Here is a 14,370-nt window from a genome sequence, read left to right as displayed (position 1 = left end):
GTGAAATCAATGTTGTGCGACAACTTTGATATGAAAGATCTCTGAGAAGTGAGTGTAATTCTTAGTGTCAAGGTTACTAAGAATGCACATGGAATTTCTTTATATTAATCTCACCATGATGAGAAGATTATAAGGAAATATAACTACTTTGACTATAAACCTGCATGCACACCTTATGATCCAAGTGTAAAACCTTTTAAGAACACTGGTGATATTGTACGACAGTCTAATTATGCGAGCATCATTGGCAATATTCATTATGCCACTGATTGTACTAGACCCGACATTACATATGTCGTTGGATTACTGTGCAGGTTTACTAGTAGACCAAGTATTGAGCATTGTCATGCTATTGAAAGGGTAATGAGCTACCTTAAAAGAACCATGAAACTTGGGTTACATTATCAGAAGCATCCTACTTCCCTTGAATGATACAACGATGCAGATTGGAATACATTTTTAGATGATTCCAAAAACTATGAGTGACTATACTTTTAGTATAGCTTGTGGAACTGTTTTTTTGGATATCAAATAAACAGACTATTTTGACTCAATCCATGATTAAGTCAGAAATGATAGCACTAGCTATGGCTAGTGAAGAAGCAGGATGGCTAAGAAGCCTGTTACATGAGATTCCTTTATGGAAAAAAATACAAGTTGTGTTGATCCATAGCAATAGTACCGCAGCTATTATAAAAACTGAGAACTGTTTATATAACAGTAAGAAACGACATATATGTCGTAAGAACAGTATGAACTGTTAGAAGTGGATCCTGAACACACTGATGATAATTTAGCAGATTCTTTGACGAAAGGATTAGCTAAAGAGAAAGTCCATAAAACTTCTAAAGAAATGAGACTATTGCCTATAGAATGAGTCATTCATAATGGCAACCCGACCTAACTGGCTGGAGATTCCAAGAAATAGGTTCAATGGGTAATAACAAGTTGTGAATGATATGAGCCAGAACATGCAATATTGAAGCATGATACCTGAAGTGATTGAGGATGAGTTAATAGAATCTCTTAATAAAGCCTATACTCATGGAGTGGAGTACCTAGCTACAAGTGTACTCTTGATAGCTTCACCTTTATGAATGTGGAAGTGGGGGCCGCTTTCTATGAAATTTGGAGGCAAAAATTTCTAGAGCGTTCACTAAACTGGGATAGACGTGCAAGGCCTTTAAATGCACGGGCTTATGAATACACCCTTGAAAAGGCTGTGCGTGGTTTGATGTCCGAGATAGAGTTGAAGACTACGAGTCACTCTTACTAAATCAGAATCTTACACGCTATGCAAAGGTTCAAATAGAAAGATACCTTTGCTTATGCGCAATCTTATGGATACAAGAATTGCTCGAGAAAATATCTTTAAAATTCAAAGTGGGGGATTGTTGAGATTTGGTTGAATTTAAAAAGGATGTAAGGATTTAAAAAGGTTTTGGGAAGTGCCTTGTGTGTGTGGAAAGAAACACCACTTGTTTGTGAGTGTAAGAGTGGAAATCCCACATTGATAAGGAATAAGCCTTTCATTGGGTTTATAAGGGTGAGTTTCACTCTTTGGGTTTGGGCCCCAAGGGGTATCCAGTTTTGTGAACGGGCTGAGAGTTACATTCTACCCGATTTACCACACACGCGCGCACCGTCTGTCCGGCCCGGTCTGGTCTGGGTTGGGTGGGTGGTTCGGTTCGAGCACATTATTTTTGCTTACAGAAACTGTTTTATATTATTAATTATGTAACAGTTTGGTCTTTAGAATTCAGCCCATCTCTTTATCTTCCAAAATGTTTTTCTGACTGAATTAAATTATTAAAACGTTTTATGTATTTATTTCTTGCATAACAGCTCTTTCTTTTTTCTCTATAAATACCAATGCCTATTTCATTTGTTAAAAACAGAAAACTAGAGCAATTCTCTAAGTTAAAGAAAAACCAGAGCTGTCTCTGAGTTTAAAGAAAACACATATGTGTTTAACGAATTCTTGAGTAATATTGAGGGTGTAATTCGAACGGTGCTACACAGTGCAGTGTTTATTGTATTCAATTCGAGTGGCTGTTTTATCCTGGGGACGGCGTGGTTGATAGGCTGTCTTGCACCTTTGGGCAGAGCCGCGAAACGTCTTAAAGAAAGCGACCTAGTCCGCGACTCAGCCAGAATATTTACCATTGGTAATTCGTTCCAATTTTAATAAACTGTTTCGAACAAATTAATCTTATTATTTTGATTGTTTGTGTAAACAGTTCCAACAGAAAATTTTACCACTCATGGATGAGTTAAAGTAGCCGATTTTTAATAATATTAAATATTTGAAACTTCAAAATTACAAACCGGATCGGACTCGATTTGAGCTTGCATTTAAAAGGGAGGAAATTACATGGTGTACATTATTTTCTTTAGAGTTTGCTTCTCTCTCTAAAAACTAGTGCTCTCTCTTCTCTCTAAAACCAAAATACTTTTCTCTTCTTCATTTTCTTAAGGGTGGGAGAAGATGATTTTTCCGGTTAACCGGAAAAATCATCTTCTCCCCGCCCATAGTATTTTAATCGCGGATCTATCTTTCTTGTTTCAATAAGTTTTTTTAAGGTGTTTGTTTATATTTTATTTTAATTGAATAAACTTCAAATGTTGTTGTAGATCTAAGACTTGGAAGATAATTTATGGATCTATATTGAAGATGAGACTTGAAAAGTTTGAAGTTTCAAGAATCAAGCGGTTTCAAGATCGTATTTTCAATTTGCGCCATTTATGTTTTGGGTAACCTTTTGATGGTTGAAAAATCCCTAATCGATGACTGTATTAGCAGCTCTCATCATTATTTTAGAATTGTTCTTTCAATTTATTGAAGAACCATTCATCTATGTAACTTTTATTCTCATCAATGAAAGTTTTAGTCTTTGTTAAAAAAAAGATACAATTATCACGCGTCTCCTTTTCGTATTTATCCTTTTCCATTTTACGCCTTTTTTGTAACACAAATTTATTTAGTTTTAGAAAACATTTGGACCCTTAGATTGTTGACATCTAACGATGTAGGTGGCCTTAAATTTCTTTAATTGTACTGAGTGTTATGTACAATATATCTTATTATATCATAAAGCCACTGCATATGTTTTGTCCCGTTCATCTTAATATTATAAAAGCAATATTTTCATTTTTTTTCTATTATGTACTAAATTTTTTTATTATAAATGCTTTTAATTCTTAATTATCATTTATATTAAATTCATATATTTATTCATTAGTTTCATTTTCTTGTTTGAATATATCTTTATGCTTTGGTATATGTTAGTATCTTTTATTATTCAATCTTGTTTTTTTATTTTTTATTTTATAATTTATTCATTTTTTATTTTTAGTTATCTATTTTATTATTTTTTTAGGGATAATTACATATAAAATCATGACATTTGCACCAAGTTTCAAAAATAATACGACTTTTAAAACGTGTCAATCATAGATACCATCTTTTATTTCTTTTCAATTTCATCATGAGCATATTTTTCGGTGAAATTTCGTTGACTTGAACACCCCATGGGTCTGCCACGTGTCATGCCAAATCAGCAAAAATACCATTAAAAATTTCCGATGTTATTTTTGAAAAAAAACGAAAGGTGGTGTCTGTAATTGACACATTTTAAAAGTTATATTATTTTTGAAATTTGGTGTAAAGGTTATGATTTTATATGTAATTAACTCTATTATTTATTAACATAATAGATATTAAGATGAACTCATTTTTAATACCTTTAAATTATATAAATTGTTGCCTGATTAATATTGCCCTTATAAAAAATTTCAAATGGATAAAATTTATATTTTTTTTGTCAAACAACCAAACGAGAAGCTAATTACACATAAACCATCAACTAATTACAAGTAATTACATTATTATATAAGATTTTTTTTATTATCATTCGTGTTGCTTTCAGTTGGTTTTTAGATGATTATTAGTTACTGTTTAGTTACTTTTTGGTAGCTCATTGATTGCTTTTTGGTTGATTAGTCACTTAATGGTTAATCATTGGTGACTCATTGGTAACTTAATTGTTACTCTTAAATTTCTTTTTGTGCTTTTTGTATTTTATTTTTATTTTGATTACTTTTTAATTGGTGATTTAATTTTTATAGTGTTTGAATAAGTTACAATCTTTTGCTTACCAAAAATAAATAATTTATATTTTATTTTTATTTTTGTTATAACATATTCATATTGGTATGTTTTTCATCAGAATAATATAAAGCAATCAAAGATATGTTTAGAAAAAAAACGAAATTCCTTGGAGATATCAAAATATTAATTTTTTTAATTGGACTAAATTGGACTAAATTAAATATCTTTGATTTCTTTATATTAAAATTCTATACCAATTTTCTAACATTTGTTTTTTTTCTAATTTAAGCACTTGTCTTTTATATATCATTTTGATTTTTTGATTTTTTTAACTTAAACACTTATCTTTAATATTTATACATTAGTCGTAATATTTTCTTATTTTTTTATGTTTATATGTTATTTATTTTTAAATATTTTTTTCTTATATGAAGACACTCTATAAGATAAAAATATTATTTATATAATTTACTTTGAAATATTTTTCTATAATAAAACACTTGATTTCTTAATTTCAATTTGAAAAATTAAAATAAATTAATAATCAAATATTAATTAGTCTAAATATTAGTATTTTTAAACATATCTTTGATTTCAAGTTCGGACACTTATCTTTAAAAATTAATTAATAAATTAAATATGTATTTCATTGGATTAAATATTAATTTTTTTACAACATATCTTTGATTTCAGTTTTGGTGTCCAAAATTGGATAATAGGTGTCTAGAATATACTAAGTAAAAGACATAAGTATAATGATAAAATGGAAACATATATGCAACTAGTCTTGATTTTGGTAAGGGTTAAAGACACGTGGCAGAAATGCAATGATATTTTTACAAAAAGCGTACTATTGCCAAAGAATTAGGAGTGGCATATAAAAGATAATGAATTGGTTAAAAGAGGTAATTGTGTACAAAGCCCTTTAAAAAGGTCAAGCCCGTTCACCTCCGGCCCAAATCCCCCAAGTCCGGCCATGAACACTGCTCACTTCTTTGCTATGAATATTCAAATATAAAGGGAAAAAGGTCATTCATATTCCTAAGATTTGGAGTCTAGATCAAGTAAGCCCTTAACATTCGGAAAGGTTCATCTATGCCCCTAACGTTTGTAAAAAATGGACAATCAGTCCACTCGGTTTAACGCCGTTTCATTGCTCCTAAAGCTCCGTTAGTGTGATCCTATGTGCTAGAGATAAAAGGATCATTTATACCCGTAAGGTTTGGTCCGGGATCAAATGATCCCTTAACGTTTGAAAAAGGTTCACTTATGGTCCCAACTTTTGAAAAATGAACAGTTAAACCCTCAGTTTAACACCATCTCATTGCTTCCTAGACTCTGTTAGTGTGATCCTACGCGGCTAATTTTCACTGTCAAATTTTTCTCAACGGTGAAGATCTTTCTCTCAACAGTCATTGCAAAGTCATTTTATTACAAGATCGAGTTAAATCGATAAACTGTCACTGTCCAACAATCAAATAAAGAATTCTCTTCCTTAATCGGTATCTTGTTTGATGAAACTTGTATTGCCAGAGACGGAATTTGGCGAGGTAGAAGGTGACAATGCATGAGATGGAACGCCAAATGAAAATGATTTTAGTTAATTTTTTATATATAATTGTAGGGTTTCCAATTTCTGGAGGAATGTATTTGTCGAATCGAAACACATGAAAAAGATGAATAAACTGATTTTTTTATATAATTTACGTTTCATTACTAATTACGTTTAATCGTCTTCAATGATAGCGGACAATTATTACCGATTAATTGTTCGACGCCGGTCGCCTATGTTTCGATTAATGGAAAACACTAAAAATTAGCCACGTAGGATCACACTAATGAAGTTTGGGAAGCAATGATACAGTGTTAAACTGGGGGCTTAACTATTCATTTTTTAAACGTTGGGGGCATAAGTAAACCTTTTCAAACTTTAGGGGCATAAGTGAACTTTTTTCAAACGTTGAGGACTCATTTGATCCGGATTCAAACCTTAAGGGCATAATGATCCTTTTATCTCTGCCACGTAGGATCACATTAACGGAGTCTTAGGAGCAATGAAACAGCGTTAAAGCAAGGGACCTGATTGTTCATTTTTAAGAATGTTAGGGGTATGAGTGAACCTTTTCAGACATTAAGGGTTTACTTGATCCAGACCCCAAATCTTAGGGGCATGGATGACCCTTTTCCCAAATATAAAGTAGGTGCAATTTGCAAATAAGGAAATAGTCACGTGCTCCATTAATAATCTCAATCATGATCATAGCCATTAAGAATATCCATCAGTCTGATTTGGTAAAATCAAGGACACCTACGCCACTCACTACCTAATAAAAACCCTAGCAGATACTAGTCGTGGATCCAACTCTCTCTCTTCTCACGCGCTTTCTCCAACGTCTGATTCCCATTTCTATTCTCCACGTTTATAAAAATCAACAGTGCGCTTAGATATTTGCATCTTGCGCGTGGGACCCTTCTTTATCCTACTAATAATTTGCCGACATAAATTCAATTCGCCCGTCAAACTTTTGTAAAATGTTCAATTTAACACAAAATTAACGTTATATCAATGACAAAATAAATTTATAAGTTAATAACTTTAACTATTTTAACAGATTTTTTTTTAATTAGAAGGTATGATATGTTAATTATATAAATTAAAATAATATACTCAAAACAAATATCATCTAATGTAAATTGCTGATGTATCTGATTAGTTCAGTCGAAAAATAAAAATTGAATAATTTTAATTGAATTCAAATTTATATATAATAGTCCGAACTTGTTAAATTAACAAAAAATTAATATTGTTGAATTGATGAATTATATTATTAATATTTTTATTGATGTTATATGATTGTATTGCATGTACAATTCATTCGTGATGGATACCGAATCCTACTGAAAGTATAATGGAGCCGAGTTGCAGGGGATCCACTCTCAGGCGACGCCGGACTCCCCATGAAGACCGAAAGATACGGAGGAGATGCCGAATCCCTAAGATTCGGTAATACACTAATAAAGACCGAATCCCACGTGATCCGCCAAGAGCGCGTCAGGTCCGGGATTCGGGTAAACGACTGAATATGGAAATATTGTCCTATTTGGACACAAACACTACATATGGAAGGATAAGCTCTACTTTAGGAAGATAAGACTATTTAGGAAGACGTTCCTAAATAGGACTCTTATCAGATTAAGGTAGATCCCGACAAATCAGGAGAATCTCTACGATACGGCCGAATCCCTACAAAGTAGGATTCACCTGCCTAATACAACTCTACTAGGTATATTCGACTACTATAAAAGGAGCGCGAGGTATGCCTAGAATCACAATTACATTCACATACTCAAAACGCTGCTCAAAGCTCTAGACTGACTTTAGCATCGGAGAGTTAATCGGACAACCACCGTCCGGTTAGCTTCTACCCTGTTTTGCAGGTTCACTCACCGGTTCAGAAGGCAGACTCCATCAATTGGCGCCGTCTGTGGGAAAAGCTTAACTAAACTTCAAAAGAAGGAGCTTTTCTGAACTCAAAAACAAATCTCATTGAAGAAGATGACTTCTGAAAGAGTAAACCTGAAGGATCAAACGACACAGAGAAAACGAAAAGCAACAGAACTCTCAACTCCTCCTCCAGTGACTTTTGACGGAGAGGACTTCGGGAGAATAGCTGAAGAGCACAACGAAGCTCTGGTGGTGGCCATGATCATCGAACACTGGAACGTTGAGAGAATCCTGATCGATGAAGGAAGCGCAATAAACCTAATAACAAAAAAGGCCTACGAAAGCCTAGGAGGAGACCTAGCGGAACTAAAACGAAATGCCACGCCTGTGGTAGGATTTGGGGGCTTGCCAATTAAGCCCAACGGAACAATTACACTCGATGTCAAGCTAGGAAGGACAAGGAAAAGCGAGGAATTACCTACACGGTTTAGCGTCGTAGAAATCGACCTGCCGTACAACGCGATACTGGGGAGACCTTTCCTCCACGACTCAGCCGCCGTGACGAGCATAAAGGCGCTAACCATGAAGATACCGACGAAACAAGGAATTATCACGATACAAGGAAACCGAGCCGAGGCGAAAAAGTGCTACGAGCAAGCAATAAAAGAATCAGGCGAAGCAATGGCAATAGAAGAAATCCTTAATCACGACATCGAAGAAAAAGAAACAGCACCCGAAGGCGAAACAAAGAAACTCCAACTCGACAAGGAGAAAAGAGTAAATCTCGGCGCAAACATGAACCCAAAGATCGAAAGCGAAATCACGGCCATGCTGAAAAACAACGTCAAAACCTTCGCTGCAAACGCATCAGAAATAGTCGGAATAGACCCCCAAGTCATTACTCATGATCTAAATGTAGCAGAAGCGGCGAACCCAGTGAAGCAAAAGAAAAGGAAGTTCTCGGAAGAAAAACAGAAAATAATCGCTGAAGAAGTAGAAAAACTGGAGAAAGCAGGATTCATACGAGAAGTCCACTACCCCGAATGGGTAGCTAACGTAGTTATCGTAAAGAAAGCCAACGGGAAAAACAGAATGTGTGTGGATTACACCGATCTAAACAAAGCGTGTCCTAAAGATAGCTACCCTCTCCCAGATATCGATCAACTCGTGGACTCTACTGCTGGACACGCGATGTATAGCCTAGCCGACGCAGCTCAAGGCTACCACCAAATCCAGATGAAGGAGCAAGACCAGGAAAAAACTTCATTCATCACGGAGGGAGGAACCTACTGCTACACGGCAATGCCTTTTGGCTTGAAAAATGCTGGAGCAACATACCAAAGACTTATGAATTTCATGTTCAAAGACGAGATAGGAAGGCGAGTCCAGGTGTATGTAGACGACCTAATCATCAAGAGCGAGAAGGAAGAAACCCATGCAAAAGATCTTGAAGAAACATTCAACATACTGAATAAGTTTGGAATGAAGCTGAACCCCGACAAATGCACGTTCGGCGTACAAGGCGGGAAATTCCTGGGATTCATGATATCTCAAAGAGGAATAGAGGCGAACCCCGAGAAGATCAAAGCAATTATGGACATGAAGGCACCAAGAAGCATAAATGAAGTTCAAAAACTCAACGGGCGAATCACAGCACTCGGTAGATTCATGTCTTGCTCAGCAAAAAGATGCTTGCCTTTCTTCAAAGCCCTCAAAGGAACACAAAAATTTGAATGGAATGAAGACTGCGAGAACGCCTTTGAAGAAATAAAGAAGTTCCTCGTCACCCCTCCATTGCTAAGCAGACCGCTGAAAGGGGAGACGCTATACCTATACATCAGCACCACGCACGAGACCATCGGGACAGTGCTGGTAAGGGAAGAAGATAACGAGATGAAGCCAATCTACTACATTAGTCGAGTCCTGAAGGGCGCGGAGACACGATACCCCGAGATCGAAAAAATGGCACTTGCCGTACTGACCACAGCTAAAAAGCTGAGATACTACTTCCAAAGTCACAACGTTGTGGTAAGGACAAATCAACCATTGCGAAAGGCGATCCAACGACCAGAAACCTCCGGAAGATTAGTCCACTGGTCCATCCAACTCAGCGAACACGACATAAGATACGAACCTCGCCCAACTCTGAAAGCACAAGCTTTGGCGGACTTCGTAGCAGAAATAACTCCAACCGAGACTGGCCAACCCAAACCAGCCTTGGTATGGGAACTCCACGTAGATGGAGCATCGAATGAAAAAGGAGCTGGAGCAGGAGCCATCCTCAAAGGACCCGAAAAAATCAAGATCGAATATGGAGTAAACATCCAATTCGCCGCCAGCAACAATGTAGCTGAGTATGAAGCCCTAATTGCAGGCCTCGGCCTCGCATTAGAAATAAGAACGGAAATCCTAAAAATCTATAGCGACTCCCAGCTGGTGGTAAATCAGGTCAAGGGAGAATATCAAGCCAAAGAAACAGGGATGATCGAATACCTGAGTCAAGTCAAAACACAGCTTCAACAGCTGGAAGCACAAGGAGGACAATGGGAAATCATTCAAATCCCGAGAGAGGAAAACACCGAAGCCGACGCCATCGCCAAATCAGCGTCAGAACTCGGAGATCTATTCACTAAAATGCAGCTAAAGGAAATTCTCGAATCACCAAGCACCAGAAAAACAGAAGTCATGGCAATCGAGGAGGTCGACTCCTGGATGACTCCACTGATCAAATATCTAGACCGCGGCGAATTACCAACAGACAAAGTCGAAGCCATTCGCACCATCAGAAAATCTGCCAACTACTCTTTTCACAATGGAGTTCTTTACCGAACCTCATTAACTCATCCATGGTCTAGGTGTGTCTCGCCTCAGACAGGAGAATCCATCTTAAAGGAAATCCACGAAGGAATATGCGGCGCGCACGAAGGAGCAGTTACCATAGCAAGAAAAACAATACTCCAGGGATACTACTGGCCGACCATCAAAGAAGACGCAAAAGCATTAGTCAAGAAATGCGATAAATGCCAAAGACACGACAACATCAGTCGTGTACCGGCAGTGCCTCAAGGATCAATGGAAAGCCCATGGCCGTTCGCCACTTGGGGGATTGACATAGTTGGACCGTTCGAAACGGGAAAACATCAAGCGAAATTCCTAATCGTCGCAATAGAGCACTTCACAAAATGGGTAGAGGTAGCACCTGTCGCAACCATCACCGCAGCCAAAGTAGAGGAATTCTTCAAGAACGAAGTAATATGCCGATTCGGCATACCCCACACTGTAATAGCAGACAATGGCAAACAATTCAATTGCAAGCGGTTCAAGGCATTTTGCAAAGGACTAATGATCAATTTGAAATTTACTTCGGTGGCGCACCCCCAGACAAACGGAATGACAGAAGTCACCAACCGAACCATAGCACAAGGAATAAAAAAGAGACTTTCTCAGTACAAGGAGAACTGGGTAGAAGAATTATACAGCGTTCTATGGGCATACAGAACAACTCCTAGAAAAGGAACTGGCGAAACACCTTTCAGGCTCGCCTACGGCACTGAAGCAGTAATTCCAGTAGAAATTGGCATACCCAGTATCAGAGTAAACTATCTAGAAGAAGAAACCAATGAGGCTAGAACAAGACTATGTCTAGACCTACTAGAGGAGAGAAGGGATGAAGCGGTAGCCCGAGCCGCTACATACAAGAAGCAAGCCGCAAAATACCATAACAAAAGAATGAATTTTAGAGAATTTCAAAGAGGCGATCTGGTCTTACGAAACGCGGAAGTTGGCAGAGGAAACGCAGGAGTAAAGAAAATGCAAGCTAATTGGGAAGGCCCCTTCATCATAGAAGAAGCTACTGGCAAAGGCGCATATAGACTAAAGACAATAACTGGGTCCATGGTACCCAGATATTGGAATGTAGAACACCTGAGAAAGTATTATCAATAAATTCATGGCTTGTACTTATTTCCATTTTTGAAATAAAAGGCGATTTGGCGAAACAAACCTTATAGGCTCGCTCGAGACCTAATACATACAATTTAACAAGAGTCGTTTGAATCTTAGTTAAAAATAATTTAGACTCGTCCGAGTCAAATAAATAAAAGGATCCATTCGGACCTACAAATAAATCACACCAGCAGAAGTTTAGATTAACTTCTCAAAATAACAAACGAGTTTAGATTAACTCTACAACTAAAGAAAAGCAATGGTCAAAAGATCATTATATTAACAGAAGCAAAATTACAAAGGATCCGCCCACGATCCAATACAAAAAAAGGCGAAAGCAAAAAATACTAAAAAGCAAAAAATACAAAAAGGAGAAAATAAAAACTAAGCCTTATTCAAAGCGTCTTGCTTCTGCTTATCAAGCTTCGCCTTCACCTCCTTCGCCAAAGAAGCAGGATCCAACTGATTGACTCCAGAAAGATCGACGCCAGGATTCTGCTCCCGCAGCTTTGCCCCGATCGCCAACCGGTATTGAGTCATGACTTGGGAATAAAAGCTCCCAGAGTCACCCAATCGCCGGCGGAGACGCCCCTCTTCTTTCTTCAGATCATCCCTCTCCTTAGTGAGAGCACCTGAAGAAGACTGTAGAGACTCGACTTCCTCGGACAAAGTTCGAACCCGAGCCTCTAAAGCGGAAATCTCCCGAGTCTTGGTAGATACGGAGGACCTCAGCTGTTGGATCAGACCAGTCGCCTCGCCAGCCTCCTCCTCCATCTTTTGTTTCTCGGAGAGCCAGGATTCGGAATCTCTCTGGAGCTTCTTCAATTGATCCACCGCATCCCTTCGGCGGCGCTCCAAAACAGCGATGGACTGGACCACCTGCGAAAGAAAACAACAAATAAGAAAAAAAAAAAAAAAAAAAAAAAAAAGAAAGAAGAAGAAAAACAAAAGAAGCAAATCATAATATAAAAAAAGAAAGAAGCATACCGAAAAACCGCCGAGACAGGCGAACTCAGCCAAATTATCGCCATGTTCGCGATCAATGGACTCAATGTCCTCCTTTATCATAATATTCTCCATGCAAGCATGAAGAATGGCGACGTTTGAAAGACGAGGCGGATTTTGCGCGTCCGCCCAAGCAGCAAACCGAGGTGCCTCCTCGAAAGACACCCCAGAAGATTTCTTCTTCTTGGGACGCTTGGCAGAAGCCCCAGCCTGGTCCTCAGCAGGACGCTTCTGACCGCCAGTAGGCAACCCCTTCAGAGAAGGAGCTGATTCCTTCGAAGGAAGCAAAGGCGACTCAGAAGTCGCAGCAGGAACTTGATCGCCGGAAGCAAGACCAAGATCCACCGGATTAGGCGTTGGATCCGGTACGGCGACCGAAGACGGATTAGGAACGCCACTGGTGACCTCGCCCATATCTACAGTCATATCGACATGAAAATTGTCAAGCAAATGTTCAAGAGAAGTCGACATCCTACAAAACAAAAACATAACAACAAAAGATTAGAAAAATACCTTCTAAAGGAAGACCCGCCAAAAGTATCTCACGGCGACTCAAATACTGTTCTAAAAGAACGCTGTACTTGGGCTTGTCAAAACGACAATCCGACAGCAAAGACAGGGCGAAGTCCTTCTCCCCATCATCCAGATCAGGTACATTAGTAAGCGAAACCTTACTAGAAGTAAAACTCCGCGAAAAAGAAGAGAAAGAAGAGTGCTGAACCAAGAAAAACTTAGGGGTCCAACCCTTCAAAGAAGAAGGAAGACTAAAAAGAGACCGATTCGGTCGACCACCAGCAAAAATAAATTCCTCACCCTTTCGGCGGGAGAAAACATAAAAATAATTAAAAAGAGCAAGCGAAGGCTCCTGCATCCGAACCCTACACGATTCCATAAAAGAACAAAGAAGGCGAATCGCGTTCGGATGCAGTTGACCCAAAGGAACACCTAAATTATGACAGACCTCTACGATTAAAGACTCTAAGGGAAACCTAAGACCCGCTAAAAGCTGTTCATGAAAAATTACTATCTTGGAAGGCGAATCGGTGCTACGATTCGCCCGATACGATTTTGCCGGTCTCAGAATAACATACGACTCGGGAAAGCTAAATTCCTCGGAATAACCGAGTATCTGCTCTCTTGACAAGGAGCTCCGGGTATATTCTAGCTCGTCACAAGCACCCTTCGCCCCCTCAGTTACTTCTGACATTTTAAAATTTTTAAAATGGGGGGGAAACACGGAATGATGATGAAATTAAAACTCTAAAAGATCAAAAGAAAGGAAAAGAAGAAGAACAAGACGAAGAACAAGAAGAACAGAAGGAATAAAATGAAAACTGAAAAACTACCAAGAAATTAAATTAGAGAAAAGGTAAAATACCTCGCTAGCAAATACGCAGGATCAAAAGAAAGATAAGGAGCAACTTGAAAACGAGGAATCTTGACAGCAGAAGAAGAAAACCCACAGAAAGCTTGAAGAAATCGAAAGTCTAAGCAGAGCGCAGAGAAAGCAAAAGTTGAAGAAAGAATAATTGAAGAAAATGAACAATTATATAGCCTAAACCAAAGAAACTGAAAAGACGAGATCCCATAATTACAAATAAGGACTAACTAATGGCGCACGAAGACACTTGTCCTTCATCCAGTCATAACCGTCTACGGATGGACAACATGTGGCAACGCAGAATCTCACTAAAGATGAAACGCCGCCCACAAACATATGAAACGACTCGCCCGGAATACGAAACGACTCGCCCGTATAAAAGAACTCAGCTCCAAAAGAGCTAAAATCCACTAAGGCATAAATGCCAAACTACTTCAGCTCACTTGCGGGGGGGCTAATGATGGATACCGAATCCTACTGAAA

The 14,370-nt window shown here is 38.1% G+C and overlaps 1 protein-coding gene across 1 annotated transcript; it reads right to left on the bottom strand.

Annotated features, from left to right (window-relative positions):
- Positions 1-11,761: 11,761 nt before the first annotated feature.
- LOC126675228 (uncharacterized) lies at positions 11,762-13,701 on the bottom strand. Its single transcript, XM_050369837.2, has 2 exons — positions 12,489-13,701; positions 11,762-12,380 (listed from the first exon to the last, which is right to left on the bottom strand). The coding sequence occupies exons 1-2, from the start codon at positions 12,993-12,995 to the stop codon at positions 11,886-11,888; spliced, it is 1,002 nt and encodes a 333-aa protein (XP_050225794.1). The 5' UTR covers positions 12,996-13,701; the 3' UTR covers positions 11,762-11,885.
- Between the last annotated feature and the right edge of the window lie 669 nt (positions 13,702-14,370).

Source organism: Mercurialis annua, linkage group LG3, assembly GCF_937616625.2.
Source record: "Mercurialis annua linkage group LG3, ddMerAnnu1.2, whole genome shotgun sequence".
In the NCBI taxonomy this organism is placed as follows: Eukaryota; Viridiplantae; Streptophyta; class Magnoliopsida; order Malpighiales; family Euphorbiaceae; genus Mercurialis; species Mercurialis annua.
The sequence above is the reverse complement of the archived record's forward strand: the minus strand, read 5'-3'. Positions and strand labels throughout refer to the sequence as shown.